General features: G+C 39.8%; 1 protein-coding gene across 1 annotated transcript in view; it reads left to right on the top strand.

The window, feature by feature from the left end:
• GUCY2F (guanylate cyclase 2F, retinal) overlaps positions 1-26,520 on the top strand; it is a 111,062-nt gene that overhangs the window by 40,084 nt on the left and 44,458 nt on the right. Inside the window, exons 6-7 of the mRNA XM_062183770.1 lie at positions 2,726-2,857; positions 12,251-12,340. Coding sequence (XP_062039754.1) covers positions 2,726-2,857; positions 12,251-12,340 — 222 coding nt within the window. The remainder of the gene's footprint in view (positions 1-2,725; positions 2,858-12,250; positions 12,341-26,520) is intronic.

Here is a 26,520-nt window from a genome sequence, read left to right as displayed (position 1 = left end):
GTTTCTGATGAGAAGTCTGCTGTGAGTCTAATTGGAGATCCTTTGAAAGTAATATGGCATTTCTCTCATGCATATTTTAGAATCTTCTCTTTATGTTTTACTGTGGTGAGTTTGATTACAATGTGTTGTGGCAAAGAACTTTTCTGGTCATTTCTATTAGGAATTCTATGTGCTTCCTGTACTTGGATGTCCCTTTCTTTCTCCAAATTAGGGAAGTTTTCTGTTGCTATTTCACTAAAAAGGCCATCTAATCCTTCCTCTCTTTCCATGCCTCAGGAACTCCTACAACCCATATGTTGGTTTGTTTTATAGTATCCTATAGATTCTTAACATTGTTTTTTAGATTTCTAATTTCCTCTTGTTGTCTTTGGTTTGACTGTATAATTTCCTGTGCTTTGTCTTCTATGTCCAATATTCTTTCTTCTGTTTTACCTATTCTGTTGTTAAAGCTCTCCACTGTTCTATTGAATTCTTCATTTCATTTTGATTTCTCTTTAAGATCTCGATTTCATGGGAGAAATTTTCTTTCATGTTCTTTATGGATTTCAGTAGTTCATGCATTTGCTTCTGATTAATTCTATGTAATTTTATGATCAATTTTTTCAATTCTATTTCTTGTATTTCTTCCATCGCATCATCTTCACAATCTAGTATTGAAGTGTTATGTTCTTTTGGGGGAATCATGTTGTCTTCCTTATTCTTGTTTCTTGAATTGGTGTATTTGTTGTTCAGCATTTGTGGAGATCCTAGTTGGTTTCTTATTGTTTTCTTTTCTTTTTTTTTTTTTTTGTTGTGTCGGCTTTTATCTTTGTACTATGACTCTTAGATAAGTGGAATGTCTGGTTTCAGTGAATATCTAAATGCTTGTAGTGGGTGTGTTCAGGGAGCTCTGTTCAGCTCTTCATCGTTAAGGGCATGCCTAAGGTGACACACCCAGATTTGGTGTGGCAAATCTTCTTTCTCCTTTTTTTTTTTTTTAAATCAGAAGGGAAGTTTATTCTCAGCGAGTTCCTCTCCTCAATAGAGACTATTGTCTGAGTGCTAGCCACAGTGAGTATTACATTCATCCACTCTGTCCCAAGGACCACACAAAGGATCTGTGCAGTCCCCAGTATAAGCTCAGATTCCCCTGCAATGTCTCTTACCAGGTAACCAGGGCACCCTAAGCATGTGGAGTCTCCCACTGTGACTGCCCAAAGTCTCAGCCACACCATGAGTCCTCCTACACACCCTCAGTTTTTTTTTCACAGTCCCAGTACAGAAGCCTCACACAGTCACAAGATCCTAGCCCCCTGTTCTTCCCACCAGAGTCAGGAGTCTTCACTCGGCTGGTTGCTGGACACAGACATGAGCTGGCGCAGCTGTTTCATATGTCAAAAATGATTCCCCTTCTGTTGGCTTGTTAAGATTCCATTGTAAAGTGATCAGGAAGAGAGAAATGTGTCCATCTTCTACTTTTTTTTCTCCTCTAGTTTAGTAGGTACACTATTCCCCATGGGGCTCCAATCCGGGTTCCCTCTAGACTCTTTCCTGCAGCTTTTTTTGCCAGTGGTTTGGGCTGCTGAGGTCTGGTATTACCTCACTTTCAGTGCTGGTGCCTAGTCTCTCAGCTGTTGGAGTCCCAAGCTGTGAGCGTCCACACCCTCGATGTAGGTACACTTTGTCCCTCTTATTTCAGTAGAGTTCCCTCTGTCATTTTCTCCCTAACTCTTCCCTGAGACTACACTCTCTACACTTTTTTTAAACTATCTTCTCCTGGGCTAGAGCAGTAAGTGCCCTCTCTACTCCACCATCTTGGAACCACATTTTGGGATATGTCCTCAGTTAATTTTTTTTAAAATGATTTACTTTCTTTATTTAAAAGGCACAGTGACAGAGAAGGAATGAGAGACAAAGAGAAAGTGATATCTTCCCATCTTCTGTTTTACTCCTCAAATGCTTATAACAGCCAGGGCTAGGCCAGGCTGAAGCCAGGAGCCAGGCACTCCATTCAGGTCTCCCATGCGGGTGGAAGGAACCCAGGTACTTGGGCACCATTTGCTGCCTCCCAGATCCATTAGCAGGAAGCTGGATCAGAAATGTGGATATCCCAAGCAGTGTGTCAACCTGTTCTGCAACAATACTCACCCTCTATCATTGATCTTATTTGCACAGAGAAGGATGCCACTCAGAGTGATATAACAAAAAGAGCCGGTTCTGAGAATCAGGAGTGTGGGCTTCTGTCCTAGTTCTGCTATTGATTTTTTTTAAAATGTTAGATTTTTATGGACAATGCTTCTTGTAACAAAGGAATCGACTAGCTGAATGAAACAGATTGGGAAACTGATTTCACCCATTTTTTATCTCAGTTTCTTATCTATAAAATGAAGGTTCCAAATTAAATTATAACTGTGACATTGTTTTTTGCCCCTCTCATATGTATGGTTCTAATCCTTGTTAGGAGATAGAAGCACCTGCAAACCTTTACCTTTTTTTTTGGGTCATAAATGGAGGTAAAATGAAGTACTAACCTTGAAATGAAAAAAAAAAAGAGTCATAAAATATAGAGAAAATTAGTCAGTGTCCTATTTTACAGAGATCAACTTGTATTGTTACTCTCTTAGCAATGAAAAGAAAAAAAAAAAACAAGAAGAGATGTTAGTACAGTATCTGTACCACAGCTCAATGTTCTGTCCTAAATGATGAGCATTTTGTTCACAGCCTTTCATTCTTAATTCTATTACAGAGAGGAAGTCGTGCCAGTGTCAGCTTCCAGTTCATCTCAGAGGTTCAAAGTGGGAGGTCTCCGAGGCTCTCCTTTTCTTCGGGGAGCCTAACTCCAGCTACCTATGAAAACTCCAACATAGCGATATATGAGGTAGGCCATCCAACAGCTATCAAATCTTCTGCCTTATTGGGTTTTAAAATGGGGCAGTGACTTAGGAAACAGTCTCTGGACAGAATCTTAAGAATTTTGGCAAATGTTTTCAAAGTTTTGTCTGTGTTCACTTGTGGATTTGTTATGTTGACATATCTTTTTCAAAACACTTTACTTCAAAATAGTTTTAAATGCATGAAACAAAATTTGAGAGATATTAATACAAAGAGTTCCCATATACCCCTCACCTGACAATGACTTTCGTTAGCAAGTAATCTTTTTCCTTTGTTGATCTTTCAACTGCATGTACTTTTTATGCATGTCGGGAAAAGCCTTTGAGACCCAAACTCTTAAATAAGTCACTTATTCTAGAAGATACACACATGTGCACATGTGTACACACACACACACAAGGGTAATTTAAAAAGTTCGTAGAAAACGGAATTAAAAAGTTTACTTTTGTGCAAAATATTTTGAAATACATGCACAGTTTTTTTCAGAATCTGCATTTTCCATGAATTTTAAGACCCTATTTATGTGTGTGTGTGTGTGTGTGTATTCCCAGAATCCTGAGTCATCTGTGTGTGATGAAGTTTCTGGATGTATATTAGTGTAGGCGAGGTTTGGGTTGCCCCTTCTTTTAGAATTCTACTCATTCTTTACTCCTTTGTTATCCTCTGGTGTTATCAAAACTTTAAAGATTATTCATTTGTTTATTTTTATTTGACTACAATGTTTCTTGGAGTACCAGGTTACTTTCTGCTGTGTAAAATAGGGATCCTTTTGATTTCACTCAGGTGTCTGTCTTTAAAGCTTTAAGAAGCCACCCTCTGTTCCTTGTTTTATGAATTGGCAACCAGAGCAAACTTTTCATAAGCTGGAGAGATGAACTGTTTCTTCTCAGCAGGAATGAGTTTAGCCGGGGGGGAAGGGTAGCTATCTTGGCTTTCTGTCTTTTCTAAGTGAGGCCTCCCCGTTGTGGTTTCCTTGTTCTGTTTGATGATACTCCCAAGAGCAGCAAACATTCTCAACTTCAACAGTAACTACAAAGAAAGTCCCAAACGGGACAGAATGTGTTTTTCGATTCTCAGCCACATTGAATTTTCCAAGTAAACGCTATCCTTCATTAGATAAATAATTGGCAGCGGCCTTAGTATCGTTTGAAATGTGTCCCTGCCAGGGGCTAGAGTAGTCACTGAGGGGGTTAAGCCAACACTGGAGGCACTGGAATCCCATATGGGCACTGGTTCATGTCAAGGCTGCTTCACTTCCAGTCCAGCTCCCTGATACTGGCTTGGGAAAAGCAGTGGAAGATGGCCCAAGTGCTTGAGCCCTTGCCAATCATGTGAGAGAACCAGATGAAGCTCTTGGATCCTGGCTTCGGTCTAGCCCCGGCTATTGCAGCCATTTAGGGAATGAACCAGCGAATGAAAGATTCTCTCTCTCTCTCTCTCTCTCTCTCTCTCTCTCTCTCTCTCCTCTCCTCTCTCTAATTGTGATTTTCAAGTAAATAAATAAATCTGGTGAAAAGAAAGAAATATTTCCCCTCCAAAATTCAGATGTTGAGTCTTAATGGCCAATGTGGTGATAGTAAGAGGTGGGGCCATAAGGGCCCACTTGAATGGGATGAATACCTTTATAAAAGAGGCTTCACATAGAGTTTGGCTAGCTTGCCCTTCTGCCTTATGAAGATGTAATATTCTGCCCACCCCCCACACCACCCTGGAGGATGCAGCAACAAGATGCCATCTTGAAAGCAGAAAGCAGTCTTCACTAGACAATCAAACCTGCTTTGTTTTGGATGTCCCAGCTCCAAAGCTGTGAGAAATTTATGTTCTTCATAAATTACCTGGTATCATATATTCTGTTACAGCGACACAAATGGACTAAGACAGAAACTGGTACCAGAGAAATAGGCTGCCATTATAACAAATACCTAGAAATATAGAATTAGCTTTGGAATTGAGTAATGGGTAGAGACTGGAGCAGTTTTGAGGTAAATGCTCCAAAAAGCCTAGATTGCTGTGAATGGAACATTAAAGGCAATAGTGACGAGGGTTCAGGAGAGGAGAACTATAGGGGCAGTCTGATTCTTCTTAGAGATTATTTAAAAGAACACGAACAGGGTGTTGGTAGAATACGTACAGCAATGGCCATTTTGATGGGCTCTCAGATGGAAATGAAGAACAAGGATCAGAAACTGGAGGAGAGGTTATGCTTATTATAAATTGACTAATAACTTGGTTGAGTTATGTCTATGTTCTAGGACTCTGTGGAAGATAAAACTTGAGAGCAATGAACTATAATATTTAGTGGGAGAAATCTCTAAGCTGGAAAGCATGCAAGATGCTGCATGGCTTCTCTTAACTGCTTATGGTAAAATACAGGAAGAGGAAGGAGATTTAAAGATGGAATTTGCGGGTCCGGTGCTGTGGCACAGTGGGTTAATGCCCTGGCCTGGAGCTCCAGCATCCCATATAGGCGCAGATTCTAGTCCTGGCTGCTCCTCTTCAGATCCAGCTCTCTGCTATGGCCTGGAAAGGCAGTTGAAAATGGCCCGGGTCCTTGGGCACCTGCACCCATGTGGGAGACCCAGAGGAGGCTCCTGGCTTCGGATCGGCACAGCTCCGGCCATTGCGGCCATCTGGGGAGTGAACCAGCAGATGGAAGACCTCTCTCTCTGTCTCTATCTCTCTCTGTAACTCTCTTTCAAATAAATAAAATAACTCTTTTTAAAAAGATGGAATTTGCAAGCAAAAGGGAAGTAGAATGTGACAATCTGGAAAATTCTCAGACTGGCCATGTAAAGAATAAAAGTTTGTTTAAGACAGGAAATCAAGGTGTGTCCCCAAAATGATACAGATGTTAGTATGGTTAAAAGAAAGTCAGATGTTATTCATCAAGACAATGGGAGAATAACCTGAATGACATTTTGGAGATCTCTGAAGCTTCCATATCCATCACAGGCCCAGAGTGCCAGAGCCTTGAGGGTTGAATGGTTTCGAAAGATGGAACCAAGGTGCCTGTGGGACAACAGGGTTCTCTGCTCAGCTACATCAATTCTCCGCTGCTAACAAGCCTGCACAGCACACCTCAGTCACTCCACCTGTGGGTTCATGTGGGCCCAAGTGTGGCTGTAGCTACCACTCTTAAGGTACAAACTACAAGTTTTGGTGGTGTCTCTGCGGTGCTAGCTTTGTGGGCTTGTAGAATGTAAGAGCTGGGGAGGCATGGCTGCCTCCACTTAGAGGTCAAAGAGTGCCTCAGAGATGCTCAGGGCCCAGGCAGACACTTGCAGCAGGAGTGGGATCACTGAGGAGTGTCCCCACTAGAGCAATGTGCAGTGGAAACGTGGGGTTGGTGCCTCTCCTAAGAATCTCCCGTAGGGCAGGGCTGCCCCCACAATCTGAGACCAGTATACAAGGCCAGCCTATGGGAACTGCGGGCGCTCAGTGCCTACTGAGAGAGATGCAGTATGGATTGCACCTAGAAAAGCCATGGAGGCAGGTTCCCCTTGGTCCTTGGAGGCCCAGCATACACCCAGTGTGTCCAAGAGGTGGAACATGGAGTCAGAGAAGAGTTTTCTTAGGGCTCAAGATTTAGTGCTGTTTGCCTTGCTGTGTTTTGAACTTATCTGGGGCCTGTCACCCTTGTCTTGCCTGTTCTCTCTTTTTAATAGAAATATCTGTCATGTATCTGTCCCACCATTGCCTTTTGGAAGCATGTAACTCGTTTGGTGTCACACATTCTCAGCTTGAAAGTAAATTGCATCAGGATGAATTGTGCCTTGAATTTCACCCATGTTTGATTTAGATGAGACTCGGGACTATAGATATCTGAATTGATGCTGGGATAAGTTAAGACTTTGGGGGGCTATTGGGGTGGAATGGATGTATTCTGCGTGTAAGAGGAACATGAAGTTTGAGAGGGCCAGGAGTGGGATGCTATGCGTGATTTGAATGTGTCCCCTCCAAAATTCAAGTGTTGAGACTTAATGACCAATGTGATGATAATAAGAGGTGGGACTTTTTTGAGGTTACTGAGACAGGAAGGCTCCTTTCTCATGAATGAGATAAAGGCCTTTATTAAAAAGCCTTCACAGTGTTTGGCTAGCTTGCCATTCTGCCTTCTGTCATGTGAGGGTACAGTGATCCTCCTTTCTGGGAGATGCAGTAACAAGGCATCATCTTGAAAGTAGAGATCAGCTCTCATCAGAAAACTGATGATACCTTGACCTTGGACTTCCCAGTCTCCAGAACTGTGAGAAATAACTTTCTGATCTTTATAAATTGCCACGTCTCACAAATGGGTTAACATAGGTCTACAATACCAAGATTAACTTAGCATACGTTTTCTTAGTATTCCTGAGGGATTGGGTTACGTTCATAGCAAGAACCTCTGGATTGTTCCTTGGAGTTAATTTGATCAAAAAGGAAATTTGCTTCAGTTGTAAACTTGAGATAGTGGAGAACTGGCAGCTCTACTTCTCTTAAAGCACAGAGATATGGGAATTAGATCGCTTTTGAACGTCAAATGGAATTAGCTGATGGCTTTACAAATAGATTGACACCTCTAAATTCCTGAAGTAAATTTCAGTTGCCTTGATTATTCATCTGTAAAACGAAGGGTCAAACTAAAGTCCAATACTGGTTACTCACTAGAGTCTCTTTAGGAAACTTAAAAATACTTCTGCCCAGACCCTGCTCCCAGCAATTCTGATTCAGTTGGTATTTAGTGTGGGTATTTTTTTAAGTTCCATGATACTGTGCCACCAGGGTTGATAACTGCCCAACTCTTAGAATGCTAAGGCCTTTCCTGGTTTAGATATGCTTCAATTTGCTGATTCTGTGGAAGAATTTATGTGATGCCTTGTGGTATGTTTTATTTGGTGGGGTTGCAAAGTTATAGTACAGAATTCAAAATGGAAAGAAATAAACATGTGTACATAACTGGTCGTTAAGAATCTGTCAGATAGTTCCTGATTTTTGGAAGGAGGCCGAGAGTTGAACTAGCTAGTTGTCAGAATGACCATTGTACAGTCAGATCACAAGTGGGGACCTTTTTCTTTACAAAAGGAAGATGTTAGTGGGAATAATGTCCCATGGAGAGGTCAACGTTAGAGTGATGTGTGAAGTATGTGGAAGAAAACAGCCAAGGCTAGAAAAATACCTGGCTAGGGCTAAAGAGAACTTTGGAAGGAAGCATAAGTCAACTGAATTAATGGATCAAGCAAAGAAGTCCGCTGTGGCTCCTGAAACAGTCCTCTACCAGGAGTTTTTTCAGGAAGATGCTTTATCTGAATTCTGTTTCAAATAACTCAGATTTTCCTAACAGTTGACATGAGAAGACTTGGAATTTCCAGAAAACAGTACCTGGAGGAGCAGATACCTAACAGCAGAGGCCAGGCTTGTCGAGGGCATGTCACAACATCAGATGACACTGACACAAATTCACAATTTGATTGTATGCAGAGATGCATAATCTTCAAAACTGCCCACGAAAACCAGTCTTCATTTCACAGATACCCTTTGAAATGGAAAAGGAAAGCCAGGTGAGCTGACGGCCTGGATACAGCGGGAACATGTCATGATCTGCTGTAAGAGCCATAGTCTAGGGGTGAGGAGTGAGTAACCCTAAAACCCTCAGGGAGAATCCGATGAACTATTTCCCTCTCCATTTTCTGACTCGGATTCTTTGCTTCTCAGCCTCTCCCTGGGTCTTCGTTTGTCTCACCTTTCTTCCCTTCTCCGTTCCTCTCCCTTTCCTGGAGCCTTTTCCCTTGTCTTTCCACCTTCTGCATCCCTTATAGCTCTATCTTGACATGTCTTACCTCCAGCAAACATCTTTCTCTCAATGCACAATCATAGGTAATAAGAGCTGAAAAGGATCAAAGGAATCCTCTAGTAAGTCCAACTATTATCAAAGAAGAGACTGAAGCTCAGGCTGAGTGAGTGGCTGTGCTAACGCCACTCTTGAATTTGAAGCAGAGCCGAGTCTAAGACCTGGTTCTCTGGCTTCTAAACACACCTTGGCCTTAGTGTAAAACTGATGGACTTTGGCCGGCGCCGTGGCTCACTAGGCTAATCCTCCGCCTTGCGGCACCGGCACACCGGGTTCTAGTCCTGGTCGGGGCACCGATCCTGTCCCAGTTGCCCCTCTTCCAGGCCAGCTCTCTGCTGTGGCCAGGGAGTGCAGTGGAAGATGGCCCAAGTGCTTGGGCCCTGCACCCCATGGGAGACCAGGAGAAGCACCTGGCTCCTGCCAGTGGAACAGCGCGGTGCGCTGGCCGCAGCGCGCCTACCGCGGCGGCCATTGGAGGGTGAACCAATGGAAGGGGGGAAGACCTTTCTCTCTGTCTCTCTCTCTACTGTCCACTCTGCCTGTCAAAAATAAAAAAATAAAAAAACTGATGAACTTTAAATTACTTCAATAAACTTGAATGAATAGAGTTTGACAGAATTCAATATTTCTTGCTCTTAATTAAAAATGAGTGATGAATGAAGTATTTTATCATTCTTTCTCTTAAAAGCAAAAACCAAAACAAATAGTGTATGTGTGGTAAAGATAAAACCTGCCCATTCCACCCTTTTCCTCATTATTCATGAAGTAGGATGCACACAGACTCAATACAAATTTGCTTGAAGATTTTGTGAGAATTATTTGAATCTTAACACACACACACACACACACAAATTCCCCAAATCAAATAAAGTCCAATGAGGGGAAAGAACAACAAAGTCGGAGATGGGAAGGTGTTGGTTCAGTTGTGGCACTGTTATTACTCTTCTGACCTTGAGAAAGTTACTAAATCTTTTCAGGCTTCTGTTTCTTTGTCAAAATATGAAAAGATTTAACTAGTGGTACCTAAGATTCATTGCAGCTCTCAAATTTGGTGATTTGGCAGGAAACGGCTCTGTGTAGATACTTGTGGCAGTTAACGAGCAAGACAGAAAGCTAACCTACGTTTTTAACGTGCCTAACTGCTGAAAGAAGGTATCAGATGCTCACAGGAAGCCGGAGTCAGGGCTGCTTATACTGATGTTCAGTTGCTGCGTTGCGTAGGAACAACCTATCTAAGAGGTTTCTGTTCACATTGAATACATATGCTAACATATGAGACTGGTGCAGGAGTGAGCACAGAGATTCTAGCCTCCCTACCTAGTCCCGGAACAGAGTGAGGGGGGACAGCCTTCTGACATTGAAGTCTATGCCAGCACACTTGACCCTGCACATGTACAGCCACTGTGAAACCTGTGTGCCTGGACATGTACTCTCTTGACTGTGCCCCTGAGTTCCTTATGCTTGCTTCTCTCTCCTGACTGATCTTCTTGGAGGCCCAATTCCAACCTTTCGGTCCCCTTCCTAAAGCCTAACTACAATGCAGATGGAGAGGCTCAAGTGGAAGATAGAGCTTGGTGATGTGCAGAGTACCCCTTTGCTCCCCAGGATCTCAGAAATGTATGAGTAAATGACAGAATGTCTATAAGTGCATGCATATGGTTAGGGCTGCTGTCTTATGTCACCGGGCTGCCACCGGCTCTAAAATGGTATACTCATGGCACTATTTTTTTTAACTAAGAGAAAATACCCTTTTCTAATTAGCTAAAAAAAAGGTGCCATGGCAGCCAATAGTGACCATGAGCCAAGTAACATTGCTGCAAGGATGTTAGGAAGGCTTTTTGATTTTTTGATTTACAAATATATTCCAGCCATCGAGTGATTTTGTAAATTCCAAGTTAAAGTTTTATTCTTTTAATTTAGGGAGACTTAGTCTTTGATCTCTCTAAAGGGTGACGTTCTCCGAAGGATAAAACTTCAAGCTTGTGTCAGGTGCTCCTTACTTCAATGAATGAATTTTAGATCTCTGGTTAATAGCAGATTTCAATGAGAAAGGCTCTGTGAAAAGTAAATGGAGATGGTTTGACTGAGAAGAGGACCACAGATATGAGAAGAAAGGCAAAGCTGGGGTGGCAGGCCACATGCTTTAACTTCATCAGAATCACACGGAGGACTTGTTAAAATAAAAATGGCAGGGTCCCACTCCCACAATTTCTGATTTCTTGTGTGTTAGTCAGGGCTTGAGAATTGGCATTTCTAACTGGTTCCCAAGTGATGCTTGTGCAGCTGGTCCAGGTCCACACTTTGAGAATTTCTGAGTCAACACTGACCATTTTACTGTAGGCAGGCGCTGATCCTAAACTACCATTCTGAATTCTGTGGGCCCTGAGCCTAGTCAGTGCAGTTTGATTCAGATGCTAAGGTCTTTGAGAGCCATTGCCTAGTTAAGGGGCTTTGAGCTCCTTGGCTAGAAGCTGCTAACACAAAGTGCAAGTAAGCAACTCAGATGCTTGCAGCTCCCATTAGCTTTTGCCTTGGGCAGGTCTCCAGATGCCGTGTCACAGCTGGATATACTCCTTAATAAGACAGTCCCTCTCTTTCTAGCAATTTGATTGCACAGAGCTCTCTGCTTTATTATCTCTATTTGAAAACAAGTTGGTGCAGCCTGAAATGGAATCTCCAGGCTATAGGTAATAGATGTGAAAGCACATTGAAGAATAGAGAGTGTTGTGCAAATGTAAGGCATTATTATTATTATGGAGTAAAAGGAATCTATGCTTGCATTGCTTTTTAAAAAATTTCGGGTTAGACAGAAACTAAATAGGGCTTGTTGACTGATGAATTCTTGAGGCTATGCATGAAAAAGAAAATTATCTATCAGGCACTGGTGTTGAAGTGAAGACAACAAAATAATTGTTGTTTTTGACTTGACAGTAGCCTTAAAACAGCAGTTGTTTTGTGTTTTAAAAAAAAGTCAGAAATTGGGTTTTGAAAGTCTCAATTACTCATGTTACTATGGTAGTACATTTATGCATCAAAAATTAATCTATATTTAAGCCAATCAGTTTATGATAGTACCCCTCCCCACACACACAATGGCTTGTCCCATAAAAGAAAAATGGATGGAGGTAAAGGCAGGAAATGTTTGCTACACTACATCTCCCACCACAGATGCCTCAAGGCAGTGGGAACTGCTACCACCAACCATCACCATTAATCACAGAGAAGCCAGCACTACCTCACTTCGCTATGAATAAGTGAAATGACCTAGCACTTTTGCAGTTACTTAAAGGAGGCATTAGAGAGTGGCATCATTCCTTTTCTGGGGGTATGCATACCTGCAGTTGTTTCCCTGTCTTGGGTTAGTGAAATTTTTAACTTTAACTTCTCAGTATGACCTCATTCTAGCTCAGAAAATTGCATGTGAAGGATGGGAGATGAAGGAAAAGTGTGTATGGGCTGATGGTATAACAATAAACCTGTATGTGGAAAGGACATTGATGTAAAGCTGCTGGCAACTAAGTTTCATCACTATTCTCTACCTTTTCTTTCTAGGGTGACTGGGTGTGGCTGAAAAAATTCCCTTCTGGAGATTTCGGAGATGTTAAGGCTATCAAATCAAGTGCAAGCGATGTGTTTGAAATGGTATGGAAAGTCCTCATTTATATACATTCCCATTGAAATGGATCTTTCTCCAAAGTGACTAATATTAGTGACTAATATTGTTACTGGCATTGTCTAACTATGCAATTCAAAGGCAAAAGCATAGTCAAAGAGATACGAGACAGGTCACAGCTCTATCACTAAAGAACTGCATTAACTTGGGCAAGTCAACTAAACTTCCTGAGCCTTACTTAGATTCCTTAATTGTAAAGAGAGTATAGTAATGGCTAGCCTCCTAGGTTGGAATGAGGATCAAAAGAGATAATACATGCAAAAGATCTTGCACATTTTCTGGCATGGGGCTTCTTTATAAAATGATAGCTCTGATTATTATCAAGTGAATACACCACAATCATTCACAATACCCATTTTCCAGACCTGGTGAAGGAACCCGATGATTTCTACTTGAAAAATGGTTGTTTCCTTAATTTCACAATTTATGCTCAAAGAGTCCTGAGATGGTTTACTTAAGGAAGCAGCCTGTAGATAAGGCAGGGATACTAATGATTTCTCATAACCCATTGAAAATCTTTGCTGCTCTTTGAACTTTGAGACTATAAAAGATTTGTGGATTCTGTATTTGGTTCTTTCAGGCCCTTGCTCTTTGTTAAAAATTTATTTACTTATTTGAAAAGCAGAGGTACAAAGAGAGAGAGGCAGAGACAGAGAGACATCTTCCATCCTCTGGTTCGCTCTCCAAATGGCCGAAGCCAGGAGCCCCCCTCCAGGTCTCCCATGGGTTGCAGGGGCTCAAACACTTGGGCCATCCTCTGCTGCTTTCCCAGGCCATCAGCAGGAAGTGGAGTGGCCAGTACTTAAATCAATGCCCACATGGGATGCCTGCTATGCCGTAGCACTGGTCTCTCTTTCAGGCTCTTGAGAGTGGGATTTTAGAGGGTGATTATAACTTTCTCCACATTAATGAAGCAGCACTTTCAAATCATTTTGGTAGATCTGAATGAGACACCTGCTATATGCAGAGCACTGTACAGTGACAGAACAAAATAAAGAATATGTGGCCTCTGGGGGATAGGATATGCCATACAGATCAGGATCAAATGTCGTGATTTGGTATTTCCTTTATATCTGATTTTGTGCCTGTCCCTGAAGGAAAAATAGTGAGAGATCGGTCCAGAAAGAGAACCAAGGTCAACTAAAATAGACAATTCCACACTGGTTTGATGATCTAGGATGCTAAAAGAAAGGTAGATCCAGAATATGGAGCCCCAAATTGGGCAAGACGTTGGGAAACTGAAAAACTAATTGTATGGAAATCAGCAAATAGGTATTGATTCAAGCTAGAGGGTATCCAAGGTAGGGATAACTTTTACTTTTTAAATAGTTTCAGATTTACAGAAAAGCTTTAAGAAAAATTCAAGAAGCTTATATACCCTACCAAAGTCCAGCAATTACATACATATCTCCTAGTTGCTATTTCTTATGTATTTATATATGTACATTATTTTTACTAAACAATTTGAGGGTGAGTTGTAGACACAATACCCTTATAATTCTAAATATCTCAGTATGTATTTCTAAAAAATAATTACATCCTTGTACATAGCTCATATCACGATCAAAATCAGAAAATTTATGATTCATATAATTGTTATCTAAACTACTGTCCTCATTATAATTTTATCAATGTCCTTAATAAAATACAATTGATTTTCCCCCAGGTCAGTTTTCAATACAGATTCACATATCGTAATTTGTTGTCATATCTCTTTAGTTGCCTTTAATTTCAAACAGTTTCATAGATTTTCTTTTCTTTACTTTGATATTTTTGAAGAATTTAGATCACATATTTGGTACACTGTCCTTCAATTTTGGTTTGCTCCATGTTATTCATGGTTAGATTTAAATATTGCATTTATTTTCTAGAATGATACAAAAGTGACATGTCCTCTTATCAGGATGCACACAATATCAATATTCCCATTATTGATGATATAAACATTGATTAATTGGTTTCAGTTGTGTCTACCTAATTTCTTCACTGGGGAGTTACTGAGATTTTTTGCCATCATAATTAATACATGGATTATAGGAAGACACTTGGGGTCTGTATAAATATCCTGTTCTTCATCAAAGTTTTCCACTAGTTTTAGCATTCATTTGTGATTAACTAATTCAAGCATTATAACATTAATTGTGTGATATTTTATTATAAGGTATAGCTTTATTTATTATTCATTTAAATATCTGTATTCATATATGGGTTTTAATTCTGTTGAATTGGCTATGTTTGTAGTCTGTATATATCTATCATCTAAAATCATGATTTCAGAGCAATATCCCTTGTTCTAATCCAATGTCACAGGATTTATTCTTTTTTCCCCTTTTCCACATTTGCAAATTCTTTCCCCAACAGTGAGAAAACTGCATCCCATTGTCTTCATGACATACTTTTATGTGTTCCCTTCACTGACTCCTGTGATCATGTGAGGTACAGACAAGAACTCAGCTGTAAGGAGAAAAGTAGGATGTTCCTAGAATGCATTGTGTAGGTGTCCCTAATTCCTTTCTAATTCTTTCATTAAGAAGGAGATGGGTCTGACTGCACTGTTACTGTGCACCCAGTGTTGCCTTAACTACCTACGTGTATTCATAATCTTAAGATGTTGCAATACTGTACCAGGGGCAGTGTACCAGGGGCCAGACTAGAAAGCAGATCTTGATAAGCCAAGTATAGAAGGAAGCAGAGAACAGTGGAATGGATATTCTTGAAAGGTAAACAACTGGATCCAGAAGGCCAAAGAACTGTTAACTTTCAACATCTTTTAGGATCCCAAACTTCTGCAAAAGTGAATGCAGGAAAAATCAGGCTATGGATCCCAATATCACATTCTTCCCCATTATCTGAAACTGATCAGCAAGGTCCTTGTACTCTACAAGCGAAAAATGGAGAGTATCTTGGAGTTTCTTTGGGAGACTTTCTGTTCTTTTAATTCTCTCTCTCTCTCAAAAAAAAAATATGAAGAGAACAGAACTTCCATTGCTGTGAAAGAACATCTTTTCTTCATAAAAAATACTTTGAATCAATGTAGAGACTCTACCGAGACTATCATGTTCCCCATAGCCATTTCTTCTCCAGGAGTGGCTGTGATTACACCTTTGTATCTCAGTATCATGGGGTGAATTGTATTTCTTGCTCATTGATGACAGTTTCCCTTCACTGTGTTACACACACACACACACACACTTTTAAGGTTAATGTCATACCCTCTCCACAACCTGTTACTGTTATCTACCTATCACATTCACCTAATTTACTGAATATTCTGGAATCTGGCTCATGGCCTTCCTCTGTACTCCATGATCTGCCATTACGCTGGTGACAACAATGTCTATGCAAACATCCAAACGCTTTGACAGTTTAGTTCTTTGCTATATCCTCTCTAATAATCTTCTTTTTTTATTATACTTCAGTCAAGCACTGATACCAGAATAACTTGGGCTTTCCCATCAACTTCCTTTTCTTCCAATTGTCCCAATATGTGATAATATCAGATCTTTTAATATTTTGGTCTCTAACTTCTCCCAGCACACAGGCCATTTTTTACCTACTTTCCTGTCCAATTTAGATTCCACAATTAGTCATTTGAACACAGTCTAATTTCTGTCTTTTTCTTCAGACATACTCTGAATTCTGAGACACTCTGATTCTGATTCTACATCTTAATAGTCTTTGTGCTTGCACTTTAACAGCCAGCTATTATGGCAGAAAGTCATGCATCAGGGTACATTGTTTTCATTGCAAATTCATAATTTTTTATATTTCATTGGTTAATTCACTTTCTACAACCCATGCTTCAAAACTTCTCCATTTTCCTTAAGCATCCAATGTCTTCCTTTTCTTATATTTTTACTATCACCATCACAGTCCAAGCCACCATCATCTCCCACAAGAACAAGGGAATTTTTTTCTTTTACTAAACTCTATTTCTTAGAGTAGTTTTGGGCTCACAGCAAAATTGATGAGAAATATGGAGAGTTCCCATATATTTCTTGCTCCCACACATATTCAGCCTCCCCCAGTGTCAGCTCAGTGGTACATTTGTTACAGTCATGAACTTACATTGACACATCATTTTCACCCAAAGTCTATGATTTGCATTAACGTTGTACATCCTGTAGTACAGTTGTACATCCTACATTCCAAAGCTGTTCTTTTCTCTTTTTAAAAACCTATCATCACTGGGAGCCAGAGTTGCGGCGTAGTGGGTAAAACTTCTAACTGCAGTGCCAGCATCCCATACGGGCGCCGGTTTGAGTTCCAGCTGCTCTACTTCCAATCCAGCTCTCTGCTGTGGCCTGGGAAAGCAGTAGCAGATGGCCCAAGTCCTTGGGCCCCTGCACCCACATGGGAAACCCAGAAGAAGTTCCTGGCTTCTGGCTTCACATCAACCCAGCTCCCACTGTTGCCGCCATTTGGGGAGTGAGCCAGCGAATGGAAGACCTTTCTCTCTCCTCTGAGTCTCTGTAACTCTGCCTTTCAAATAAATAAATAAACCTTTTTTCAAAAGTCTGTCTGTTTGTCTGTCTTTCTATCTATCTATCTATCTATCTACCTACCATCTATCTTTCTATGTAAAAAAGTGAAAGAGTGAGATAGGGAGATCTTGTATCCGCTGATTTCTTTCCCCAAATAGCCACAACAGCCAGGGCTAGGCCAGTATGAAGCCAGGAGGCAGGAACTCCTTAGCATTCTCCAACATGGGTGGCAGGAACTCAAACACTTGGCCCGTTATCTGCTGCTTTCCAGGCACATCAATAGAGAGCTGGTTCAGAAGTGAGTAACTGGAACTCCCATATGAGATGTGGGCATCCAAGAAGCAGTTTAATGCAGTACACCACATTGCCTACACCAGTTTTTTTCTCTTTTAAAAAACTTTTTATTATTGGGAATAAAGAACATAAACAAAATGAACAGACAAATATGGCATCCCTGTTCTCAAAATGCACTGCCCACAATTAACAACATTGCATTTTTGTCATTTTATCTATAGCCACCCATTCCTTACATCCCCACTTTGATGGTGGTTATTGTTTTTGCAGTTCTGTATTTTTTATTTTTCAAATTTATTTATTTGAAATGGAGAGAGATAGAATGATAGACATAGAGATAGAGACATCCAAATGCTTTGGCAATTTAGTTCTTTGCTATATCCTCTCTAATAACCTCCTTTTTCATTCTACTTCATTATATAGATGCTCTGCCATCTGCTGGTTCACTCACCAAGTATCCACAACAGCTAGGGCTGGGCTAAGCCAAAGCCAGGAACTGGGAACACAATGCCAGTGTCTCATAAAGGTAGCAGGAACTCAACTACCTGAGCCATCACTGCTGTCTCCTGGAATGCACCTTAGCAGGAAGCTAGAATTGGGAACACAGTCAGCTCTCAAACCCAGCACTCTGAAATGGGATGCAAGCATCTCAAGATTTGTCTTAGCTGCTGAGCCAAATTTTCTCCCTGTGGAGTTCCGTGTCTTTGAAGTACAATTATATGCACTGAAATGTCCATGATTTCTCTATCATTTTGATAGAGGGAGATGTCTGTTTGATCTAGACTTCTATCATGATATAGAACAGACATTAGTAAATTGTCATGGGCCAAATCTGGTTCATGGTCTCTTTTTTACAGACAGAAGCAAAGAATGCTTTTACCTTTTAAAAAGGCCATGAAAAAGAAAATATTGTGTGACAGAAACCCTAGATGGTCTGTAGAGTTTAAGATATTTACTACCTGTACATTTACAAAAATCAATTACTGACCCTTGGAAGGCTGCCTTATAAATGTGTGTTCCTTATAACCAGAGGCAACCCCTGTTCTATTTTTCTGCATGTTTATGTATATTAGTTTTACTTGTTTTATAACCACATATAAATGGATGGATACAGATAAACACTGATATTTTTCCATGTTATTGTATGGATAAACAGCTTTCTCTTTTTGTTACTGGATACTGTTTCATTTAATTATCCATTTTCCTGCTAATAGACATTTGGGCTGATTCTGATTGGCTACAGTGAATAAAGGTGCTATGAAAATTCTTCTACAAGCCTTTTTATGAACACATGTTTTAATTTCTCTTGAGCAAATACCTCAGAATGGAATTTCTAGGTTAAAGGGCAATGTACTTTTAACTTTACAAAACACTGTCAACCTTTTTCCTATTTCACTTTCCTGTATGCAAGTTATGAGAGCTGTCTTTTTCCACATCATTGTCAATATAATGGAACTTCAGAAAGTTTGCAGAAATGGTAATAAAATATATATTTATTTTGGGGAAATTTTTTTTAAATCCATACATACAAGGGACCTTCAAAAAGTTCATGAAAACATGTATTGCAAAAAACTCAGCATGGATTTCAGAGTTTTGAGGCACCAAAATCAACTTTTCTTTTAATTCCATTTGTTCCATGAAATTCTCCAAGTACTCTGATATTTGATGTTGACAGTGTTTTTAATTTTAGTCATTCTAGTGAGTTTAAAGTATTATCTCATTGTGGGTTTTTAAATTTTAATTGTAAATTGTACTAAAAATGTTACACAGAATTTACCATCTTAAATGTCCAGATGAATAGTGTTAAGTAAGAGTATATTCAAATTTTGTGCAATTGATCTCCAGAACCTTTTCATCTTGCAAACTGAAACTCTATATCCATTAAGTAACTCCCATTTCTTCTTCCCCTTGGTTCTTGGTAAATATCATTTTTTTCTTGTTTCTATGATTTTTACTACTTTAGATATGTTGTATAAGTGGAGGCATGTAGTATTTGTCATTTTGTGACTGACTTATTTTACTTAGCACAATGTTTCATGTTCAAAAATCTTTTTATTAGATGTAATTGACATAAAATGAAATATACACATCTTAGGTGTTCCACTCAATGTATTTTGGCAATTGTATAATTTGCTTAACTATTTTCCTCAGAAAGATACATCACTCCAGAAAGTTCTCTGTCCCCATTTCAGTAATTTTTCCTACCCCAGAGACAACACTGTTCTGATTTCTAACACCGTAAATTAGTATCTTTTTCTGGCCTTGAATTTCATATAAACAGAATAATATAGTGTTTTCTGTGCCTGGTTTCTTCCTCTCTGTACCATGCTTTATAAGATTAATCCATGACTTTTGCATGTGTAAGTAGTTGAATTTCAATATTGCCTAGTAATATTTCTTTTTTTTTTTAACTTTTATTTAGTAGATGTAAATTTCCAAAGTACAGTTTGTGGATTACAATGGCTTTTCCCCCCCATAACTTCCCACTCACCCACAACCCTCCCATCTCCTGCTCCCTCTCCCATTCCACTCACATCAAGATTCATTTTCAATTATCTTTATATACAGAAGATCGATGTAGTATATATTTAGTAAAGATTTCATCAGTTTGTCCCCACACAGCACACAAAGTGCCAAATACTGTTTGAGCACTAGTCATATCATTAATTCACATTGAACTACACATTAAGGACAGAGATCCTACATGGGGAGTAAGTGCACAGTGACTCCTGTTGTTGACTTAACAAATTGCCGCTCTTGTTTAAGGCGTCAGCAATCTTCCCAGGCTCTAGTCATGAGTTGCCAAGGCCATGGAAGCCCCCTGAGCCCGCTGTCTTTGATCTTATTTCAACAAGGCCATAGTCAAAGTGGAGGTTCTCTCCTCCCTTCAGAGAAAGGTACCTCCTTCTTTGATGGCCCTGTTCTTTCCACTGGGATCTCACTCACAGAGATCTTTCATTTAGGTCCTCTTTTTGCCTAGTAATATTTCATTTTTTAAATATATAACCATTTGTACATCATTCTGCTGTTGAATATTTGCCATGCTTTTAGGCTTTTGTATTATGAATAAATCAACTATTAATGTTTTTATAGTTGTGAACACATATCATAAATGTGTAAGTGTACAGTACAGTAGCATTAAATCTAATCACATTGTTGGGAAAGGATCTCCAGAGCTTTTCATCTTGCAAATATCTAACTCTATACGCATAAAAAAAAAAAAAAAACTCCCCTTTCCCCTTCTCCCCACCCCCTGGTAACTACCATCCTGCTTACAATTTCTATATATTTTTAAAATGATGTCTTCTGATGAGAAAAATTATTAGTTTTGAGAAAGTCCAATTGTCCAATTGATCATTTTATTTCCCTCCTTCCATGTCTTTGTCATCTGTCTCTACCTCCCCCTCTCCCTCCTCCTTCCTTCCTTCTTTCTTGTGGCCTGTCCAAGAAATCCTTTCTTATTCCAAAGTTCTGGGTTGAAATCTACAATCCGTGTTGAATTAGTTTCTGTGTATATATGGGGACAGGGTGTGTTTTTTTCTGTAGAGATATCTAGTGCACCCCCAGTAACAATTGCTTTAAAAAAGTATTCCTTTCTCCATTGAGTTAACTTGGAAACTTTTTGAAAAAGTAGCTATGTGTGCACGTATTTTTGGACTCTCTCTTCTGTTTCATTTACTCATTGGTGTTCGCTAATGTCAGTACCATACTCTCTTGATTACCATAGCTCTGGAATAAGTTCTAAAGTTACATGATTTAAGTCCCTCACACTTGTTCTTTTTCAAGATTGTTTTGAATATTTTAAGTTTTTAAAAATTGTTGATATATTTTATTATTTTTAAATTTTATTTTATTTCTTTGAAAGAGAGAGAGAGGTAGAGCCAGAGAGAGAAAATGAGGTCTTCCATTTCACTGGTTCACTCCCAAAATGACCATACGGCTGGAGCTGCGCTGATCCGAAGCCAGGAGCCAGGAGCTTTTGCCAGGTCTCCCACACTGGTGCAGGGGCCCAATGAGTTGGGCCATCTTCTACTGCTTTCCCAGGCCATAGCAGAGAGCTGGATCAGAAGAGGAGCAGCCGGGACACGAACCGGCGCCCATATGGGATGCCAGCATTGTAGGCGACGGCTTTACCTGCTACGCCACAGCACTGGCCCCCTCAAAACATTTTAAAATCAGCTTGTCTAAAATGTCCATAAAGCCTTCTGAATTTTTCATGGAAATTGCTGTGAATCTATAAATAAATTTGGCTAAAATAGATGCTTTAACAATCTTGAATTGTCTAGTCCATTACTATAGTATATATCTCCATTTATTTATATTTTCTTATCAGTATTTTGCTTGTATTATGTAATGTTGAGTAGAAATGGTGAGAGTGGACATCTTTCTCTTATTTCTGGCTCTAGAGAAAAATGATTCAGTGTTTTATTCTTAGGTCTGAAACCACCTGAAATTTTTTTACACATGTTCTTACTATTTCTGATTTTACAAGAATTAAAAAAAAATTAACTATTTTTCATTTATTTGAGAGGAGAGACAGAGATGAAGAGAACAGACAGCGAGCTCCCATCAGCTGGTTAAATCCCTAAATACTTGCAAAGGATGGGGTAGGCCCTGGCTGGAACCAAGAGCTGAGGTCACAGTTCAGGTCGCCCGTGTGGGTGACAGGAACCCAATTATCTGAATCATCACCATGGATTCCCAGTGTCTGCTTTGGCAAGAAGGAGGAGTCAGGAACCATAGCACGAAGTCAAATCCAGGCACTCTGAGAGGGCATGCAGGCATCCTAACTCTAGGCTAAACACCCTCTTAAATCCTCCTAATTCACGCTCCTCTGGGTTTTTCATCATGAGGCTGTTTTATATTTTCTCAACAACTTTTTTTTGCTACCTATTGCAGTGAATGCATGAATTGCTTTTTATTCTATTAATATGCTAAATTACATCGTTTTCAAAGAAATATAAAACAAACATTAATATCCCTGATGTAAATGATACTTGAGCATGTTATGTTTTTCATGTATTGCTGGATAATATTTGCTAATATTTTTTAAAGGATTTTATATCTATGTTTATGAAGAGAATTGATCTATAACGTATTTTAATGTTTGTCAGGGTTGTATCAGAGTTGTGTTTTTATCAAGGTTATGGTTGGCTTAATAAAGCAAACCTGGAAATCTTTTTTTAAAAGATTTATTTATTTATATGAAAGGGAGAGAGAGCGAGAGCGAGAGCGAGAGCGAGAGCGAGAGCGAGAGATCTTCCATTTGCTGGTTCACTCCCCAAATGGCTGTAGCAGCCAGGCCTGGGCCAGGTGGAAGCCAAGAGCTCCATCTGGGTCTCCTGCATGGGTGGCAGGGTCCCAAGTACTTGGGCCACTATCTGCCACTTTCCTAAGTGCATTAGTAGAAAGCTAGATCAGAAGTGGAGCAGCTGGGACTTGAACTGGCACTGTGATATGTGATGCCCGTATTGCAGGCAATGGCTTAACTTGTTGCACCACAATGCTAGTTCCAAACCTGGAAGTCTTTATTTTCTCAAAGAGCTCATGTAAGATTGATATTATTATTTAATTTTTATTAATTTTATCAGTAAAATAATCTGATCCTAAAATTTTCTTTGTGGGATGTTTTTGGAAACAAATCCAATTTCTTTGACAAATATAGAGCTATTAAGATTTGTGTTTCATATTATACTGGGTTTAATATTGTGTTTTTCAAGAAATTTGTCAGTTTCTTTTATATTGTTCTCTAATGGCATAAAGTTGCTTGCGAATTCCTTTTTTGTCTTACTGATGTCTGTGATATCTGTAGTTATGCCACCTCTTTTGTTCCTTGTATTAATAATGTGTACTTTCTCATTTTTTCTTGATCAATTTTGTTAGACATTTATCATTTTTTCAAAGAACAAAGTTTTGACAATTTTATCATTTTGTCATGTTTTCTATTTCTGTGATTTCTGCCTTTATTGTTATTGTTTTACTTCTTTGGTTTAAGTTGTTCATCCTTATCTAGCTTCTTAAGTGGGAAACAGAGATCATCGATTTTAAGAATTCTTTATTTTTAATATAATTAAATATTTTTCTTTAAGCTCTGCTATTGCTGCATCTAACACATTTTAATAGATTGTGTTTTATTCTTTCAGTTTGAAATGATTATGATTTTCCTTTATTTTTGTCCAATATATTACATTGAAATGTATCACTTAATTACCAGATAGTTGGGGTTCTTCTAAAGATCATATTTAATAGGATCTCACTTAACTCTGTTGTAGTCAAAGAAAACAGCTTATAAATTTATTCCTTTTAAACTTAGTTACTTATTTGAAACGAGAGAGAGAGAGAGAGAGAGAGAGAGACTGACTGACTTCCATGTACTGGTTCACTCTCAAATGCATGCAAACAGCTGGGACTAGGAAAGATGGAAGCCAGGAGCTAGAGTTAGGAACTCCATCCGGGTCTACCACATGGGTGGCAAAGGGCCCAAGTATTGAGTTATCTTCTGCTGCCTCTCAGGATCCATTAGGAAGCTGGATAAGGAGCAGAGTAGTTGGAACTTGAACTGGCACTCCAAGAGAGGTTGTGTTGTGGGCATTCCAAGCAGGGGCTTTAACCTACCTTACCATATTGTGGCCCCTATAAATTTAACCTTTTGATATTTATCTAAAAGATGTTGATGGGAGGCAGGAATTTAGCATAGAAATTAAGATATCAGTTGGGAGGCTGCTATTTCTTTTTCTTTTTCTTTTTTTTTTTTTTTCTTGACAGGCAGAGTGGACAGTGAGAGAGAGAGACAGAGAGAAAGGTTTTCCTTTTTTGCTGTTGGTTCACCCTCCAATGGCCGCTGTGGCCGGCGCATCTTGCTGATCCAAAGCCAGGAGCCAGGTGCTTCTCCTGGTCTCCCATGCAGGTGCAGGGCCCAAGGACTTGGGCCATCCTCCACTGCCTTCCTGGGCCATAGCAAGAGCTGGCCTGGAAGAGGGGCAACCGGGATAGAATCCGGCGCCCCAACCGGGACTAAAACCCAGTGTGCCGGCGCCGCAAGGCGGAGGATTAGCTTGTTAAGTTACGGCGCCGGCCGGGAGGCTGCTATTTCATATCAAGGTTTGACTCCCTGCCACCAATTTAGGAGATATGGAATGAGTTTTCAGCATTTGGGGAGTGAACCAGTGTATGGGAAATCTGTGTCTGTCTGTTCGTCTCTCTTTCAAATAAATAAAATAAATACTTAAACATGGTTTAAATTAAATTCTAAAAATATGAGGTTGTCTTTTCAATAGCATTTTTACTGGCCCAGCATCCAGTCTATCTTCTTGAACATTGCATAGACACTTATACAGTGCATGCTTTTTGGGTATAGAGTTCTATCAGCATCAATTAGGTCAAGATGGTTGATGGTGTCATTCAGATCTTCTGTGTCCTTACCACATTTTGGTTAATGTGTTTTACCAATTACTGTTAAATTTGACCTATTTTCTAATTCTGTGAATTTTTACTTCATGTCCTTTGAGGCTCTATTATCCAGTACATACACAGCGATCTGCTGGTAAATGTTTAACAAGAGCCTCTCTGAAAAACAAATCTCTAATTTGGGACATTTTCTGATTGCTGCGCTGTAATACTTCCATTGTGAGTGATTGTGAGCTACCTATGTGATCTGACTAAACACAAAGCTGTAACACTATGCAAAATTCGCTTCTTGTGATCCAGTATGAGGCAACTCCAGCACGCTACTGTGCAAACACAATTATAATTGTTATGTCTTGAAATGATCTCCTTAATATATTGTGACATTATTTTCTTTTTAAGATTTTATTTATTTATTTGGCAGATAGGGAGGGAAGGAAGTAGGGATAGAATGAGAGAAAGAGAAATAGACCACACTCTCATCTGCTTCTTCACTCCCCAAATGCCCACAACAGACGGACGGCCTGAAACTGGGAGCTGGGAACTCAATTCAGGCCTCCTGTGTGGGTGACAGGAACCCAACTACTTGAACCATTGATGCTGCCTGCCAGGGTCTGCATTAGTTCGGAGCTGGGATCAGGAGCCAGATCTGGAAACTGAACACAGGCATGTCAACGTGGAGCACAGGCATCCTAACTGCTAGGCCAAACGCCCACCTCTATTAATATTTTTTCTTGATTTCTATTCTGTTTAATATTAATGAAGCAACCCCAGCTTTCTGATTAATTTTTTAAATATTTATTTGTTTACTTGAAAGGCAAAGTTACACACAGAGACCGAGACATATCTTTTTTTTAATGGAATGGAAAGATTTATTGGCTTTAACATTTATAAAAATTTTCCCCCAAAGAAACCTTTTATTTAAGGAATACAAACTTCATGCATTTCATAAGTACAACTTTAGGAATATAGTGATTCTTCCCACCGTACCCACTCTCCCACATTCCTACCCCTCCACCTCCTCCCTCTCCCATTCCCAGTCCCATTCTCTGCTAAGATCCATTGTTGATTAACTTTATACACAGAATACCAACTCTATACTAAATAAAGAGTTCAAGTATTTACATACACAAAAAAAAGTTTCTTAAGAGTCAAGACAAGGGGTGTTCAAAGTCATTCCATCTTGAAGTTAATTTCACTTTTTTGTTTAAGAAACTTAACTTTAAAGAAGCAGTCAAGAATGATACATCTTTTGCAAGCACTTAGACATAATTATAATACAACTCTTTGAAGACAGTGGTCCTACATGAGGAGTAAGTGCACAGTGACTCCTGTTGTTAATTTAACAATTAACATTCTTTATTTAAATTTATTTGACACGTAGAGTTATAGACAGTGAGAGTGAGACAGAGAGAAAGGTCTTCCTTCCGTTGGTTCACTCCCCAAATGGCCGCTACGGCTGGCACTGCGCCTATCCCAAGCCAGGAGCCAGGTGCTTCCTCCCGGTCTCCCATGCGGGAGCAGGGACCCAATCACCTGGGCCATCCTCCACTGCCCTCCCGGGCCACAGCAGAGAGCTGGACTGAAAGAGGAGCAACCGGGACTAGAACCCGGCGCCCATATGGGATGCTGGCGCCACAGGCAGAGGATTAACCAAGTGAGCCACGGTGCCGGCTCAACAATTAACATTCTTATGTATGACATCAGTGATCACCTGAGGCTCTTGAAATGAGCTGCCTAGGCTATGGAAGAATTTTTTTTTAAAAGATTTATTTATTTATTTGGAAGTCAGAGTTACACAGAGAGAGCAGAGGCAGAGAGAGAAAGAGAGATCTTCCATCCAATGGGTCACTTCCCAATTGGCCACAATGGCTGGAGCTCTGCCAATTGGTAGCCAGGAACCAGGAGCCTCCTCTGGGTCTTCCCATGAGGGTGAAGGGGCCCAAGGACTTGGGTCATCTTCTACT

The sequence above is a fragment of the Lepus europaeus genome, chromosome X (genome assembly GCF_033115175.1).
Source record: "Lepus europaeus isolate LE1 chromosome X, mLepTim1.pri, whole genome shotgun sequence".
Classification (NCBI taxonomy): domain Eukaryota; kingdom Metazoa; phylum Chordata; class Mammalia; order Lagomorpha; family Leporidae; genus Lepus; species Lepus europaeus.
This window is presented reverse-complemented; position numbering and strand designations above follow the sequence as displayed.